Source organism: Henckelia pumila, chromosome 3, assembly GCF_033568475.1.
Source record: "Henckelia pumila isolate YLH828 chromosome 3, ASM3356847v2, whole genome shotgun sequence".
In the NCBI taxonomy this organism is placed as follows: Eukaryota; Viridiplantae; Streptophyta; class Magnoliopsida; order Lamiales; family Gesneriaceae; genus Henckelia; species Henckelia pumila.
In genome coordinates this window covers 202,982,500-202,999,785 of record NC_133122.1, presented here as the reverse complement: position 1 = coordinate 202,999,785, position 17,286 = coordinate 202,982,500, and the positions used below count along the sequence as shown (strand labels likewise).

Sequence of the window (17,286 nt, the reverse complement as noted above, 5' to 3'; positions counted from 1 at the left end):
CTCCTTGTGACTCGGAACAACAATTTCCGACTTACCCATCGAATCATGGTAAGAGCGCCTAGCAACATCGCCCCATGATTTCCCTAGGTATCACTGATAGTGCCTGCAAGAACCAGTAGATTTTGGTTAGCGTACAGTACGGTCCCTTCATCCATATATCCCGATCGAATCAACAACCATTGGTGTATCGAGAGTCGTTCGAGATTCGATAACTATGCATTACATCTTGGAGATCAAATAGTGACATCGCATGTGTTACTAGGAAAACCGAGTAACCTAAAACACATCATGTACTCTGGCCAGAGATTCGTCACACTAATATCTCCTCAGATCGCATAGGATATCCACACTCGCAAGTATGTAGTGAATCCTTGACAACAAAGCATCGACTCCTATATGTGTCGTAACTGTACCCAATCCCGACACATGTTGACCTCAATAGAGTCGGTAAACGAGTCAAAGTACAGTACTAGCATATAGAGTCTCAATGATGTTTCAAGTAGAAAGGACTAATGGTGTACAACCAAAACCGCGGACTTTATCCACTCGATAAGTGAACCACTTGGAAAGTCCGAATAGGGTAGTTCGATCAATTATCATATGAATATCCATTTGCATGCTTTGAACATCTCCATGTCCATTACCAATGAAACGTGGTACTTGGCATCACAAATGCTAGTCTCAATCTCGAGCGATCCTTATCCTTATTAGCGGGCGGCTCAATTGACTAGGAACTGTTTAGAATATACAGTGACTATAAGATGTGTTTCATAATAGTGATCTCTCTTTATTCACTATCTCATCTTACTTACACTATAGTATATTCAAGGTCTTTATCAAAACATCAATAGTATATCACAATATAACAATATGAAGAAAGACAAAGAAAATGCCATTAATGAATGTAAATTATATTAAACAAATATTGTTTATACATAGAGTCACAAAAGCCCTTAGCCACAAGTTGGCTAACCGGGCACCCACTCTTTCAAGATTTGCAACTCGGATCAAAACTTGGATTTCAGTAAATTTCCATGATTTAAAGGAGAGCCAAACACGATCAAATGAAAACATCATCCAGTGGCAAAATACAATTTTATCATATAAAATACTTATATTCAATTAACTTGACCAAATATTCACAGCATATGCATCTGTTTAATATCAGAACATAAAATGTCTCGATGGTTAGGCTTTCTAAGCAACGGACAAGCAACAAATATTCAAAACCGAAAAATATGCAGAACACAGGATGTGTATTTGGCACTTGGCCGGCTTTCTTCTTCGTATGATAAATCTATGTGAAACTTCTCACAATCTGCTTCAAGACAATGAACTCCACATATTGCATACCGCTGTTGGATACATATCTGGCTCAGACAAAATCCAGTAAATCCATTCTATTTCAACTTCTATAGACTGAATGGTCGAATCCATTTTTTAATTATGGTCACAGAAAAGAAATGGACACAAGAAAAAGTAACAGGCATAGAAACGATGGAGGAGGGACAATGATGACTGCAGCGTAGCTCGTTAACTGAACAGAACCCGAAAAGCTCCCATCAGTTGCAGAGGCAGGCTGAGTTGTGTTTGACACAGAAATAGTTTTGCAGCTTCCAAACGGTGCTCCAGCCTGCAACAAGTCCATTTAGTATTAAGCTACTCAATTTTCTTTTATATGACTAGTGGCCTATCAAAAGAAAATTGTTTCGAAATTTTATGGCCTGATTTTTAAAACAAGTTTTGCCCCCAAACAAATTATCTAGTTACTCTTGCTCACTTTCCCCAAATTCCTAGATCCACCCCTGACAAGTGGGGCAGGAGCCGGTGAACAACACCAAGGGTGCCAAAAAAGCAAGTTTAAGGACTTGTAAAGCTGAAAGAAATCAAGGAGATAGAGGGGCCTGGGCCTCGCACTTGTTTGGCAAGTTCAATTTTTCCACTCTGACAATTCTATAAGTAGTTGAATGAATCACAAACATCTCCACCGAGAAAATCTAATTTCAGATAGAGCACCAGATTTGAAATGGATCGACATTCATATGACAATAAACTATCACAAACAATAAGCTACTCCCAGTTTATGAGCCCAACTCTATTTGAAAAGAATAAAAGATGAAAAGAATAATACACTTGCAAGTTGGAAATCACTTTTCTCTGGATAAAACCAAATCCATTCATAAATTTCTAACAGCTCTTGATGAACGAAACATCCAATTTTGATAATACATATGCTATAGCATGATTGCTCTTAATAATCACATCATCACATGTCAGCTACATTTTCGTATTTGCATCTCACTGTTTTCCTGAAATAATGTAATTTTCAGGAGAGAGTTGACAAACCTGGCAGGCATATACAGTGCTGCACCCACACAATGACTGGCCATTCATGTAATCCAAAACATTGAAAACACCTCCTCCATCACTTCTCTGCACATGGAAATTAATGGTAATGCTTACAACTAAAATTATACGTACAATAAGTTTCTTCAAGTTTAAAATGTCAATACCATGTAAAAATTCACAGCTAAAAAGTTGGGCAACAGATTCCTGGCTGATTTATAACAGGTTGCAACCATATCAGATAACGGGGAAGAATGCTCTTTGCAAGCTTCACTTTGAACTGGCATGGTTGGAAAGTAGTTCATTAGAAATAGAGAGGCAGTTCTTGAATTGAGTGGCTTTGATTCCTTTCTATTCGGGCATGAACCAGGTATAATTCCAGGATCTCCAGCTGAAACACATAACAGGATCAAGATCTTTTTTGTACAAAACACTTGAATCAAATTCATAATCTACTACGGATACTTACGCTCATTTTCCACCATGTACTTCCACTGGTATGCAATTCCCTCAGTAGCCTCCTTTGAAGAATCAGAAGTGAAAACCAATAGACGATAATTGTTTCTTGCCATGTTATTAATAGTCGGCCAATCTTCTCCCTTCTTGGGCATCCTCGAAACCGGATACCAATACTTGTCCAAACCAGCATCAGCAAACACCCTTGTTAGCCCTTTTGGCGTATGAACATAATCCTCAATTATGATAGTAACAATTTCCGAAGGATTTTGAGTCAAGAATACTTCCACTTCTCTCAGTGTATTTATTGCAGGTTCCTATCTTGTTTCCATTTTTTAAAGACACATTACAAAAATAGTTTAGAACAAAGTATATCCAATATCGCACTAGGTAAAACTAAAATTTATTGGAGAAAGGAAGCTAGAAATTACAAATGCGGTGATGTTGTAGCATTGGCCACGGAATGAATGGCATAACCAAATATCGTTCTCGAAGTCATACATATCCAGCATAAGTCCCCTTACTCCATTCTATGCCATGTCCAAATACCCAAAAAAAAACTCAATAGCCGAGTAACATAGAAGCAGTTTTTCTTATCTTATCTTAAAAATGTAACAAAAAGGCATACAATTTGCATACCATCAATTGATTAGTAACAGTGTCTTCTTGATTGTAAAAAGTAACTCTTTGGGCACCAGTCAACAAGGGTGCATCCACACGGGAGAAGGCATTATGTGCCACCAGCCAAGAGTACTTGTTGAAGGGCAGCCCACTAATCTATCATTTTCAGAATGTTGCACAACCACAAAGTAATTACTACCAAACCTCAAAATCAAGAAAATAAGTAGAGAATTCTTGAATACTAGACAAAGACAAAAGGAGGAGTTAAGATCAGAATTCATTACAATAGAAGCTGGTGCAGTCGCTTGACCCCTAATGCAATAAGGTTGATTCTTGCCAAGTGAAGGGCAGTTCCCACAGTACAGACCAGGCCCACAGTCAATAGCAGAAACACAGGATTCCAGAAGCTGCCCAAACTCTTAAAAGACTCAGCTCAATTACAAGGGACAAGACGCCAAGAAATGTAAGGATCCACTCAAAAATACAGAAAGAAAAGTGTTAATCAGCTGAAATACCTGACAATTGCCATTGGAGCAGGCGGTGGAGGTGGGAATGAACAGAGGTGAGAAGAAAAGAAATAACACAACTTGCAATAGAAAAATATGGCGCCCAATGGGAAAAATTGAGCGTGGCTTCATACCACGGAGCTCCGCCAAACATGCCAACATCGGGTGTCGTAAAATGGCAGTGGCAATGAGGAAAAGTAAATCCATTCAAGCATAAAATAGAAAAGGACAGAAAGCAAAAGTTAATATAATGATGATTTAGATGATTTAGATATTTGTCTGTGTTTGAATATATATAAATAAAAAAAAAAAAGAAAGAAAACCCCTTTACTCTCTACTACCACCCCACAGAACGTCCCCAATCAATCCAACAAAGAAAACGAGAAAGGACACCAACGGCCTTCTCAAGTAGTAGAGCACTTTTGGGATTTTGCATACGATTTCTTGTTTCAGCCTTCGGGGTAGTTTAGGTGGAATTTAGTAATAATACATCAGAAGAAATTAAAATTAAAAAAAATATAAAAATAAAAAGAGCGTAAGTAAATGAGTTTTGATTTGATGTTGGAGTGACACATTTGTTATCATATTAACTTTAAAAAGTGAAGCACTTGATTAAGGTAATCCTTCTTCTGCGGCTTCATGTGGTGGGTATATGTTATCTGGTGTCCACATATACGTGCAAATACATGATTGTTTTAGGTAATCATTTTTCAAATATGAGTTCGCTGAATATGCAACTCCATGTATACATCCCCATTGTACCCGTTGATGTTTATAAATGCTGAAATAAGCAGGAATTTCCCAGTTTACTCGAGTGCCACCATTAGGTAAACACAAAAATCGTTTTTGTAATGAAGATGACACCAATTAAAGCCAAAATTTAGGCTGGCACGACTAAGTTTTAAGCTTGGTTGAACCCTCCCTACCAGGCTCTTACAAGCCAACCTTTCAAGCCCGACCAGGCAACAAGCTTCCTGGGCCTAGAACTGATTTAGGACAACCCACGTCCATCTTTGATCCTTAATCCAAATAGTAAAGTGTCAAGCACATACATCAGCAGAAAACTTGTACAAAAACTTGGGACTGGGTCTCACTGTCTCAGGGAAGAATAATTGATTAGCATTTACCACATTGCATAGTCAGCATATAAGTAATTGCCTTGAAAATGACCTTTCGCTAATTAGAGTTAACCAATAAGATGCTTTACAACTGAATTTCAATTGTAAAAATAACAAAAACAAAAACAAAAAAAGCACAACTCTGTCTGTTGTTTCCTGTTTTGTTGAATAGACTCGATAATAAAGTATCCCACGAACAAAAGAATCAGTTTAGGTTTACTCCGGAGATGAGTACGGTTACCCTACCTCCAGCAACTAAATGATCAGAACCTCGGCCAGAAAGGGTGTTTCAAGGTTGATTTTTTTGTCAGGAACAAATGACATCTGTCTTGATAAATTAATAGAATCCAATTAAGTGTGTTTCTTGGCACGGCCATTCGAAGGAGCCCCTTCTTCTCTCTTAGTACCAGATGCCTCAGGCTTCTTTGCCCATGCTGGAGCTCTGTCCGCTTCGTAACGATAATCATAAAACAATTCTTCTCCAGCACAAATTCGCTCTTTGGCAAATATGCCTACTCTGTGATCTCCTGCTACCATAATGACCTGACAAAAGTTTGAAATAGATAAAATCCGATACTGGAAGAGACGAAGTAAATTCATGGAAGATTAGCATTTAAGGGAGTGGTCAAAAAAAAAAATTAATTTGACCCTCCACAATGTATTGAAATACACAGGGGAGGCAAGCCTATTTAATGAAAAGACCTGTAAATCCATACTTTAATTTGTATGATGACGATAAGAGTCATGATTTATGTTGAAATGGTGATGCATAGGACTTTAGTATAACAAGAGAATGTGATGTACGGATGATCATTGCATGATAAATCAATGGTGTTGTACCAGTTACCTTTGCATAGCAATTTGGATCGGGTGCATGATTGGCAAACTTCAATTTGTCGCCCTTCCGATAAGCATCAAGCACAAACTGAAAATGAGGAAAAAATCATCACTATCGTTTTTTCTTAAATTTCTACAGATTTACGGAGGACATGGGGGAGTTGTAAGCATAGATAAGAAATACTTGGCGGTTACAATATATCATGCCTGGTCATTTAGGTTAAAGAGAAATGAAGAATTTTCACGATCATATATCTTGCCACGCTTGTCAGCTTCACGGTGTGATATTAGCTCACCAGTGTACTCTCCAAGATATTCATGCTTACCGACGCTATTCTGCAGTGCGACTACTTGTGAGTTGTCAGACAAATTTTCTACACATCATATTCTGAATTTTACCTTCAAGAATGCTCCCCAACCTGATACATCGGATCTCCCCAGTAAAACCTGAAAGCACAAAATACCATCGGAAGTTCAGAACTACACCTCAAACTACTCCATGTCGAAAGATGCTTGAGAGTTGAGACTTTAGGCTCACAAAAAATTTAGAATCTAACAAAATTGAGTGGGAATTAGTTGCTTAAACATTGATTGCCATTCAGGATCAAAAAATAAAATATTAGTAGAAAAAGAAAAAAAATCATTTTGAGCCTTGACAGTGCAGACCGGACAAAGCAAAAGTATCGGGTCATTACACGCAGTTCAGTAATAGTAATACCTCCTCCTCCACCACCCACCCCCCACCCCCCCACCCAAAACCCAAATAACAAAGTTCTCTGAAGTTAGCAAAGAAACAAACAATATGAAAAATATTCCCTCGAGTGGGAAGCTTGAAAAGGATAGTGTATTACCCTCTGTTGTTGTTTCAGAAGAAGCTTCATATTCCTGCATTCGTAATTATCACCTCTTTGAGAAGGCACCCCAAGGGTGCCGTCACCACAACTGTCAAACCAAATCAAACAGCATAATTAATCCACAAAAGTAGAATAAATCTACTCTCTCAGAAATTAACCATTATTATATATCAGAATCAAAGAATATCAGATTGCTCGGATGTTATGGAGTTCATCAAAATAGCATTTTAGGAATAGCCAAATTGTGTAAAAAACGTGATAACAAATACTGGAATTTTCTTGTTCATAACTCTACCAAAAAAATAATAATAAAATGTAGATCATAGCAATTAGCAAGTTGTAAACTTGGCATTACATAGTGCCTGTAAAACATTTAGGTTTCATTTGGACATGTGCTTATAAAATGTTTTTATAAAAGTGATTTTTAAAAACTTTTTATAAAATGTTTTAAAAGTTGTTTTAAGAATAAATATGCGTTTGGACAATTATTCTATAGAAACATTTTAACATCACAAAAGTAATGTTGTTCATATTTGCCTTCCATAGTTCTATTCTAAAAACATTTAAAAACAACTCTCAAGTGTTCTTAAAAAACTATACTTAAATAACTCTTTTTAAAAAATATTTTTCAAAAACATTTTATAAAAAATCTTGTCCAAACACATACTTTTAAGTTTTTTTCTCGCAAATAAAACACCAAAAACGTTTTTAAATAACATATTCAAATGGAACCTTAGTACCATATTCCAAAAAAATCACTGAACCTCAGCAAGTAGACCCCATGAACAAAACCAAGCATGGGTCAAAAGCTGTACTCTTTCTTTCTACTAGTAATTTAAAAACCAAATGACAGCTAACATAGAACAGACAAACAAAAAGAAAAAAACAAAACAAAGCTTTGTCACAATTGATCCCCTGGTATCCATTTCAACTAAGTTTAAACCCCATGCCACATGAAACCATAGAGTCAGTGACACCTTACCTGATCCAACAATTTCGGCAGACATCTGGATCACACTCTCTGTCGGCGGCAAAGCAAGGGCATTGACGACTACGACACTGACTCTTGGCACAATGACAACCTCTAAATCTATTCTTGCAACTCTTTGGACACCTAAAACAGACAAAAGTATATGGAATTTAACATTCAAACCTGTGTTCGAGCCCAGACGGCATTAGAACTTCAACCAATAAGGAAGGAACAGATGTTTAACTGAAAGTACAAGAAAACTAAAGCATGATGTTAAACCACCAAGGACGAGAGAAACAGATAGAAACAGAAAAACTTGAAAAACAACACTCCGATCAAAGTTTTAAAAGCCCACTGAATACATAAGAACAAAAGTCAGCTTACCCGCAATATTTTTCACAGCAGGTACCATTAACAAGACATGGACACTCTTTTCCACATGCAGATTGGCATCCACAAGGATTGTACTGTCGACAAGGCTGGTCTTTCCTTTCAGAAATCCGTTTCCTGAATGATTGGTAACCTGCAGATTTCCATGTGTACTTCAGGCGACGAACTCTACCTTTTCTGCGCAAAAATCTCGATCTTCTTCGGGCACCATTACACTATTTTCACACAAAACGAAAATATGAAATCTGTTTAACAAATTTGTCATTTTGTTTTTTTTATGAGACCAATGTTGTCATTTTGTATGAAAATGGACAAAGAGAACAAAGCAGCTTACCACAGTTTCATTACCATCAGCCTTTAGATAGCCATCTGTTAGGGTTGTCCCATTACTGGCTCGGGAGTATATATCCTTCCCTAAATGATGCATGTACTGGAAGACTTCTGAACAGTTTTTCAGGCCATTCATAAGATTCCTAGCTATCAAACAGCTGCATTAAGCATATATAGTTCTTCAGAGAATAGCATTGCATCTAAAGCAACCCATTAAGGTTATAAGATTGAAAAATGTGGCATATAGGCAGACGTAGTTGAGCCTAAAAAAATCTAGACCATAATAACATTATTATTTCTCAGTCATTATGTTCATAACCAAGAAGATAAAACATAAATTGCATGACACATTTGAGTCAGGAAAACAGTAATGTTATATTAATGCCCTTAGTGCATAGAGCATGGGAAGCGGTCATCAAGTAAAGAAAATAAAAAAATATTCAGTCTAACCTGTTGCGTCCAAAAATACCAATGCCCTTTTCATACAGGGCCTTCTCAAATGGTTTCCAGCACTTACTATCAATTACCACTAGTTTATACATATTGTCATCAACAAACTCTTCTTTCTTCAAGGTGTCACCACTGCTAGTCAGAGGCTGATTACCCTCGGTCTCATTTGATGCCCCACTGGCAGCCTCCCCCAGCAAAAACTTGTCAGAATCCAGTACTGAGGACTGTATTCTTCTCGACTTTCTAGAACTTGTGGATAACAATCTCTGAGAAGACCGAGCGTCTTCGTTTTCTTGACATGAACTGTTCCGAAGATTCAAATTTTTCAAACTGAGCCCACAACCTGCAACAGAGTCAGAATCAGATGCAGCCATTTTCTTCTGCTTTTTTGATTTAGCCACTAGAACATTTTCTGCTATTCTCTTGCTACTCCTTTTTTCACTCCCAGATTTTCCGGAAGATGTACTCTTCAGTGATGAAGTGATATCAGTAACTTGTTTAATATCCGAGGAAGAAGCACTTTCACTTTGGCAAGACTTTGATTTCTTCCTCTCAGATGGACCTACATGCTTCCTCTTTTGCATTTGCATAGTAGTGGCATTGGGTGCAGGGTCAGCTTGTTCTTCATAAATTGACTGGCCAGAGCTCAGTATAGCATTACCCTCTGATTTAAGGACCTGATGAAAAGTAAACTACAAATCAGCCTTCAAAAGAATGCTAGGAAGGAATAAGGAGAAGATTCTCTGGAAATGCATCAAATAATTCACAATAAAATTTATGTTTCATGGACAAAAGGAGTTCAAGAATAGTTCAGGAAAGATATATTAAAAGGGGGCAATACAAATTCATAGTTGTCATTGTACCAACTATTTGAAGAGACGGTGAAAAAGGAGAAGAAGATAACATACAAGCCTGTGGCAGTGTGGCCCACATGGTTCCTTCTCAACATCCGGACAGAACCATGACATCTGTTTCTCGGCCTAAAGCAAAAATTTGCAAAATAAGCAATTAGTTTACGTGGAAACAAATTAGCTAATATCTCCTTAGATAATGAACTTACAGAAAAGATAAGGTCCTGTGAACATCCATGTAGTTTACAATCAAAAACCTGCGATCATATAGAGAACTTCAGAAAGACAAAAAATGTGCACAGACCACAGAATCACGCAAACAAAAGACTTCTCCCACAGGAAATGAGAAAAATCAAAGCATCGTGATTACAAGGCAACGTCGACAAAACAGATTGTCAAATGAATCTAGAGCAGCATCAAGATCTTTATCGACATATGGATTCACAAATCCTTCGACATTTCCATTGCTCAGATGACAAATAGCATTCTCACTCTTGATAAGATCTTCAAATCTTCCCTGTATAAGATGTTTGATGGTAGTTTATCTCTGTAAAGCCAGCAAAACACAAATGGGAAACAGCTAGACCAAAGTTATGACCAGTTCTATTTTCTTTCTCAGATTGTATTGAAGGACAAACGAGGAAGAGAAAGAAGGCACATCTCATTGGTCATCTGCAGTTTAAAGACATACCTTAATTTCGCCAGCTTTTCTTGATAGACATTGGGCCAACGAATTGATTGTGGCATCAGATAAACCCATTTCTTTGATGGTATTTCTGTGAAGTAATGAAGATGAAAAAAAATCATATGATAAACAAAAGTTAGTACACAAGGATTGATCGTGTTATTTCCTCTCGATTTACTACATCTCAAAGGCTAATTGAAAATTTCAGTATCTACAAGGAGATAACAGATGAAACAAAGAAAATGGGTTCCTCATTTACTGTTGGATGTGTATTGTAAACTTGAAAAATATTTACATGCTTTTTATTTTAAACTAGTAACAACCACGTGACGCACAATGATATTGATTTACCAAATTATGTCTATATTTGGTCTATACAATAGTGGAAAATTCTCTCCCTATATATGATTAATAATTTTTCATTTTGGAACCAAGGAATCAGCAATTTTTTTATGTAGACATATTGAGTTATTGTAGTATGACGATTTTTTTTAAATGGCTAGAAGTTCTGGATTTCATTGCTCTCATATGTTCAATTTTATATAAAAACTACGTCCATTATTTTGAAAATTATACCATTTATTCACCTTATCAATATTATGTTTTGTATTTACTGTAAATTTTAACATTTTTATTGAGTGGAAAACCAACATTTAAATTAATATTTGATAATAAACTTTTCTCATCTATTTTACAAATAGTTAAAACTTAAAACATGAGACACATTCGTAATAATTTCTGCATTTATGTATAATTCATGAGTGTGTTTTCTATTTCTTTTTACGTAGTTGTATTGTTTCTTGTTTATGCAGCTGTATTAGTTCTTCTTCTTTGTTAATGTGAGTTGATTCTTCATCTTTTTCCACTAGCACGTATCGTACTGCCTCTTGTTTATGCAACTTCATTAGCTCTCCATCTTTCTTGTTAACGTGAGTTGATTCTTCGTCTTTTCCTGCTAGTACGGATAATTCAATTTCATTCCTCTACTGTTCTTTGTCTTTTGATGTCATTGAAAAATTAGAAGTCAATTGGCAAGACAAAGAATAATTTTCATTGATTTTTTTAAGTCCTATTTATAGGACCGCCTTAACACAAAACTTATACTCATTAAATTAAAATACCAAAAACCCATATGACTCTTTGACTATAGTAGTCAACCAAAAGACCCTTCAAACTACTTCAATATTCTAGTAGACTAAATTAATTATTAATTGATAGAAGAAATATCTAGAAAAGTGATGGTCCAAATTCTGATTTACTCCATCAATGGACAATATCCTGAATACCAAAGAGCAGAAGACCAATCATCAATGAATAATATCCAGAACACTGGAGGGCGGAAGACCAATCATTTAGGTAATATCGGATAGACGGATATCAGGAACTCAAATATATCAAGAACACAAAAGCGGAACACTAAAGGGCGGAAGACTAATCATTTACAGGTAATATCGGATATCGGGAACTCAAATATATCAAGGACACAAAAGTAAATAAACAATACAGAATCTTATTCATGTTTTATATATATTTATATTTATATATGTGTGTGTGTGTGTGTGCGTATATATATATATATGTATGTATATATAGATATAGATATTAGATATTTTCATGCGGAGGAAGTCTTCCCCTTTAATCACTCATGTCATAGATCTTCAAAAACCTATATTCAATGTTTTTCTTCTTAAATGGAATGTGTGGAGCACATTTTTGCACAAACATAGAAATAAATTAAGACTTGGCGATTCAGAAGGCGGAGCATAACTTCTTGTCAAACATTCGAATTAAGTATCAAATAAACTAGAACAGTAATCTGCTAGTGATACACTTAGAAAATTAGAAGCAAGGTATTTGTAACTTCTAACTAAGAAACTAAACTTCATATTGTTTATAAACACACAAAAAGATCATATATCTTAGAGCACGTGATCAAGAAGTTTCATTGCCCAATCCTATGAACCGATTTCATATTGACATTGTCATGACAATGGAAACCAAAAACTGCAACTTAAAATTCAACAATTTAACCTCCAAAATAAATTCTCAGTTGCACATAGAAATGGGATAAAGGAAAAAAGAACAGCCAACCAGTCTTTATGCCACAGATCAATGAGGTAATGGCTATTAAACCTTCTTTGGACGAGTCAATTATAATGATGGAATGGCAGACAGAATAAAGCAGACATAACTAATCCACCATTTCCAACCAAACAAACAAGATCATAATCATCGTACAAAGTTTCTAAGCACAATGAAAAATAGCAAGAGGAAATAAGAGGAGCAGAATGTGGATGTCTTCGGGACGAGTCAATTATAATGATGGAATGGCAGACAGAAAAAAGCAGACGTAACTATCCACCATTTCCAATCAAACAAACAAGATCATAACCATCATACAAAGTTGCTCAGCACAATGCAAAAATAGCAAGAGGAAATAAGAGGGGCAGGTGAATATGTGGATGTCTTCAAGCGCAAGATTTCAAGAACAAAAAGAAGAGAATAATAAATTGTGGTTATAAGCTATGTGCCACATGTACCAACCGTAGAATATAATCTTCGGATTCAGCAAACTCTTTCTTTTCATCTTCATCCTCGTTTGCTTCTTCTTCACTGTCGCTACAAATTAGAGCTTCACCACCATTCTGGTCATAATAGATTCTCCTTCTACCAACCACAGACTGATCCTCAGTCATTCTCTGATTTCTGCACTATGGAAAAATTAAAAATACATATTTTCCTTGTCTAATGACATTATCTTTGGCAAAAATGAGCAGATGAAAACAGTGCATACTTATTCTGATCCTTTTTATATATAATTTGACCCGTAGCCAATCCTTCAGATCCAAAGAAAGGGCGGAGGAAAATAATACATAAAGAGGGGGGAAATACCTGAACTGTGCACATGAAACATTAATTTGCCACATAATTTATGAAGGTATGAATCATCTAAAAAACGTATCAATGTAAAATACAAATGAACTACTTATCAATGAAGAGACAAAAACGACTATTGTAAATAAAAACCAAAAAGAGAAAAAAACAAAAACAAAAAGATTCGAATTATCAGCACAAGTAATAATGATTGAAAAACTTAAATCGACAACCAACAGATGCATACTGCCACGAATGCCAAATTAATCTTCATTTGACTGTTAAAATATTAAGATAAAAGATTATAAAGAAAGAAAATAAACCAAGAAGCAGTAACCAGGACATAAAGTTGGAGATTAATCAATTTCTAATCCTAAAACTACCATCTAAACTTTCAATTTGGTTATCTGACAGATATCAGAGTGATATTTTCCGTTGTTTCTAATGAATGGAATCATCAAAATGGATGCAGAGTGGAGCTGAAATTTGAAGAATCATAAATAAAATTAAACACTCAGAAATCTTAACACACCTATCCAAAAAGATCCATGCTGTATATGGTGGTAATTTTTTAACTTCAGGCAGCTTTATTGGACGAACGGCATTCTTGACTGCGATACTTGATCCTAAAAGTATTGCTGAAGACGCATATCCATCTTCTTGGGAGCTACTGCTTTCATTATCTCCATTGCTGGTGCCAATACCATTATGCATATCAATTGCATCCTTCTGCCTTTTTGCCAGTAAATCCACACTTCGATCAGAGCCAATAATTTTTAAATTTCTTCTCTCCATTGCCAGCTTATATAGATCTTTCGTAACATCAAGAACTTTCTCTGTGTTTTCCTCCATACGCTTCTGATATAAAAGGAACCAAAAGTTTAGCAATATTATCATGAGGTGGTCAAAATCTTATGTACAATTTGAGTCGACCTTTATATAGAAAGAGCGGTCTAGAGCAACTTGATTCCTTAAAGAAGCAATGACTGCTGAAACTTCTCGGGCTGGCGGAATTGATTCTTGCTGCCCAGTGATCTGTAAAGTTAAAAATGAGTTCAATCAAGTCATAAGTTACCCTCTTATTTATTTTTAAGTGAACAGAATAGAGTTGCAAAGTCAGAAGAAAAAACCAAGAGTTGAGATTCATATCACTCCAAAAAGAAGAGTTGGGACGCCTATCACTCCAAAAAAAAGTCGAGACGCATATGTAACTGACAACGGTTAGTGCTCAAAGCATGCAATTATCAACAAAGTTTTTTGGAGATGAAGAGTTGAAAACATATAATTTAATCAAGGTAGTCCTAGTGATGTGTGTTATTCAGATAAAATAAATTCATAAGAACTGTCAACTGTGTTCAAGGAACAAGAATTTCACTAATGCAGGTTGCTCAGTCTACAGAAAATTAGCTATTAGCAGCTTTTGCATTAAATAAAATGGTCGCTAATGCCAGAGTACCATGTAGAGGATTACCTAATTCAACTTGAGCCACATAAATTGCATATATAATAAGATTTTGTTGTTCTAATGGATGAACAAATTGTTCTACACTTCTTCATAGCAATACACAATCCTTCACCAAAGTTGAACTTACAATCACTTCAATTTGGAAAGTTTAAGATGACTTAAGCATAAATTCATGCTAAACACCCTCAACAAATCATGGAAGTGCGCATATCAAATTATCCCAAGGTACTACATAAGCATAAAGTCATGCTCAACAGGGATCATATTGTCCCGAGCATCCGTTCTCGATTCCTTATTCCCCTAAATTAAAAAGTATCTTCATATTAAAATAACCAAACAAAACCACGTACAAAACCAATCTTAAGAATTAAAAAAATGCATTAAAGTTATGGCTTTACTCAAGCCATACCGTCATCAAACCCAAAATTCAAATACATTAATCTTAGACGGATAAACCAAGAACCATAGTTCTAGGAAAAGAAGGGAAAAAAACAAACAAACTTCTCCCTGTCGAATCCCCACCCCTCCCAACACCACAGAAAATCCAAGAGAAAGCAAAAACATCGTTCGAATTCCAACTACCGTAATGCACTTAAAATAATTCATGGAAATCGTTGCGTGTGAGCGTATATATTCAAACAACATTTTCAAGTAGAATGCAGCTTCAAGGGGTCGCAATACAAAACATTACCGCGGGGTAGGATCCGGAGGTGGAGGGGGAGGCTTTGGGAGCCGACATTGTCGGTGGATTGCGCGCTGAGCCGGCCTTACTCTCGATCCGGCAATGGAGCTCCGATTACAGATCCGAATCATGCAAAGCCGGCTCAGGTATTTGATTTGGCGGGTCGAAAATTGAACTCTAAATTTGAAAAAAAACCCTAAAAATTGGATGTTGGGGAGCTGGCGGTGTGAGGGGCCAACGAGGGGAGCTTTTCAGGTTTGCTCACCCTTTTTATGTACTACTTTTCTTCGCGGCCTTTTTGTTCTGTTCAGTGAATGCGGATTTCATCATTATTATTGTTCGGTAAAATTATTATTTTTAAAATTTGTCGCAAATAAAATTATTTTTTAAATGATTAGGGTTCCGTTTGAACATATACTTATAAAATGTTTTTATAAAAGTGTTTTATAAACAAATTTTATAAATTATTTTTAAAGTTGTTTTAAAAATAAATATGTATTGGCTTTTACAAAAAAAAAAAAGAATAAATATGTGTTTAGACAACTATTCTATAAAAACATTTTAACATTTCAAAAGTCATGTTGATCATCTTTATTTTTCATGGTTTAATGTTAAAAACATCTAAAAACATCTTTCAAGTGTTCTTCAAGTATCAAAAACTATACTTAGAGAACACTTTTTAAAAAATAGTTTTCTAAAACATTTAAAAAACGTTTATCCAAACACACACTTTAAGTTTTTTTCACTTATAAAATACTAAAAACGTTTTTAAAATACATGTCCAAACGGAACCTATAACTTTATTTGTACAATTGTGTGTTTTATAATAGAAAATTTTAAAAGAACATATTTCTTTTTATTTAAAAAATTTTGAAAAATTATTTTACAAATATAGTTTTAAAACTATAATCGAAATGCGTTTTTTATATTTTTAAAATTAAATATAATGATGGAAATCAAATCATATTATTTTTAAATTGTAAAAATATATTTATAGAATAGTAGTTAAACGTGTATTTATTCTTAAAATAATATTACAATATTTCATAAAAAATATTAAAACACATTTATAAAAAATATTTTATAAGTATTTTTATCTAACCGGAGCCTAGTTTATTTTCTTTTATACATTTTCATTTTTATTGATTTTCTAATATCATCTACGTTCTAATAAGTTATAAAAAAAATTCTTTTGGAAATGAGTTTTTTGGAAAATATAACATGTGATAAATAAAATGTTTGGTTTAAATTTTGTAGGAAACAAATGAAAATATTTTGGAGAATGGTATTGATGTAGCCAAAAATTGTAGTTACCCGATTGGAAAAAATTTGGGCGGTCCGTAAAGATCAAGTGGCATATTACTATTAGAAAGTTCAGATTTTGTAGGTTGTTAGTTGCATCACAGAACAAAATGTGTGGCATTACGGATCATATTCATCATAGACCCCCTACTTTTGGGCATATCGCATTAACTGTGATGGTTGAGAGTAAGAGTTTCGGAGTAATCTATTTGTAAATTTGCGGCAGGAGCCTATTAGCCACGTAACCATAGGAGTCTTGGCAAAAAATCCTATTAGAATTCTAATAGTGAAATTTTAGGAGAACTCTAGTTGCAGCCAATATTATAAATTTGGGATAATAACTTTCAACCTCATAGTGAAATTCCAATATAGCATAAAATCCCATATAGAAAATAAATTAACAATGAATTCCTTCATCTTTTTTAAAAAAAAAAAAAAAAAAAAAGGCTAAAAACCCCTTGCGTCAGAAGTTATAGTAACGCATGCTTATAATGGAGTTGTTCATACTTTTTTGACTTTTTATTAACCAAAAGGACTAAAATACCTTCA

The 17,286-nt window shown here is 35.1% G+C and overlaps 2 protein-coding genes across 6 annotated transcripts; both read right to left on the bottom strand.

Annotated features, from left to right (window-relative positions):
• Positions 1–990: 990 nt before the first annotated feature.
• Positions 991–4,399, bottom strand: LOC140890605 (PI-PLC X domain-containing protein At5g67130). Of its 2 annotated transcripts, none has more exons than XM_073298518.1 (8): positions 3,939–4,399; positions 3,708–3,841; positions 3,442–3,579; positions 3,234–3,332; positions 2,816–3,119; positions 2,514–2,737; positions 2,347–2,433; positions 991–1,633 (listed from the first exon to the last, which is right to left on the bottom strand). In XM_073298518.1, exons 1-8 carry the CDS (start codon positions 4,081–4,083, stop codon positions 1,451–1,453), a joined length of 1,314 nt encoding a protein of 437 aa, XP_073154619.1. In that variant the 5' UTR covers positions 4,084–4,399; the 3' UTR covers positions 991–1,450. The 2 variants fall into 2 exon arrangements, with proteins under 2 accessions (XP_073154619.1, XP_073154618.1); XM_073298517.1 differs by having other exon boundaries at positions 3,708–3,830; positions 3,939–4,395.
• Positions 4,400–5,060: 661 nt separating this feature from the next.
• LOC140886359 (histone-lysine N-methyltransferase EZ1) lies at positions 5,061–15,715 on the bottom strand. Of its 4 annotated transcripts, XM_073292899.1 has the most exons (17): positions 15,445–15,715; positions 14,222–14,323; positions 13,821–14,146; positions 12,959–13,120; positions 10,421–10,505; positions 10,100–10,246; positions 9,939–9,986; positions 9,787–9,858; positions 8,879–9,555; positions 8,433–8,586; positions 8,093–8,313; positions 7,721–7,852; positions 6,736–6,826; positions 6,284–6,331; positions 6,092–6,220; positions 5,895–5,972; positions 5,061–5,590 (listed from the first exon to the last, which is right to left on the bottom strand). In XM_073292899.1, exons 1-17 carry the CDS (start codon positions 15,490–15,492, stop codon positions 5,399–5,401), a joined length of 2,712 nt encoding a protein of 903 aa, XP_073149000.1. In that variant the 5' UTR covers positions 15,493–15,715; the 3' UTR covers positions 5,061–5,398. The 4 variants fall into 4 exon arrangements, with proteins under 4 accessions (XP_073149000.1, XP_073149003.1, XP_073149001.1 ...); XM_073292902.1 differs by lacking the exons at positions 14,222–14,323; positions 15,445–15,715 and adding an exon at positions 13,209–13,311 and having other exon boundaries at positions 12,959–13,125; positions 13,821–13,959; XM_073292900.1 differs by lacking the exons at positions 14,222–14,323; positions 15,445–15,715 and adding an exon at positions 13,209–13,311 and having other exon boundaries at positions 13,821–13,959.
• Positions 15,716–17,286: the final 1,571 nt, after the last annotated feature.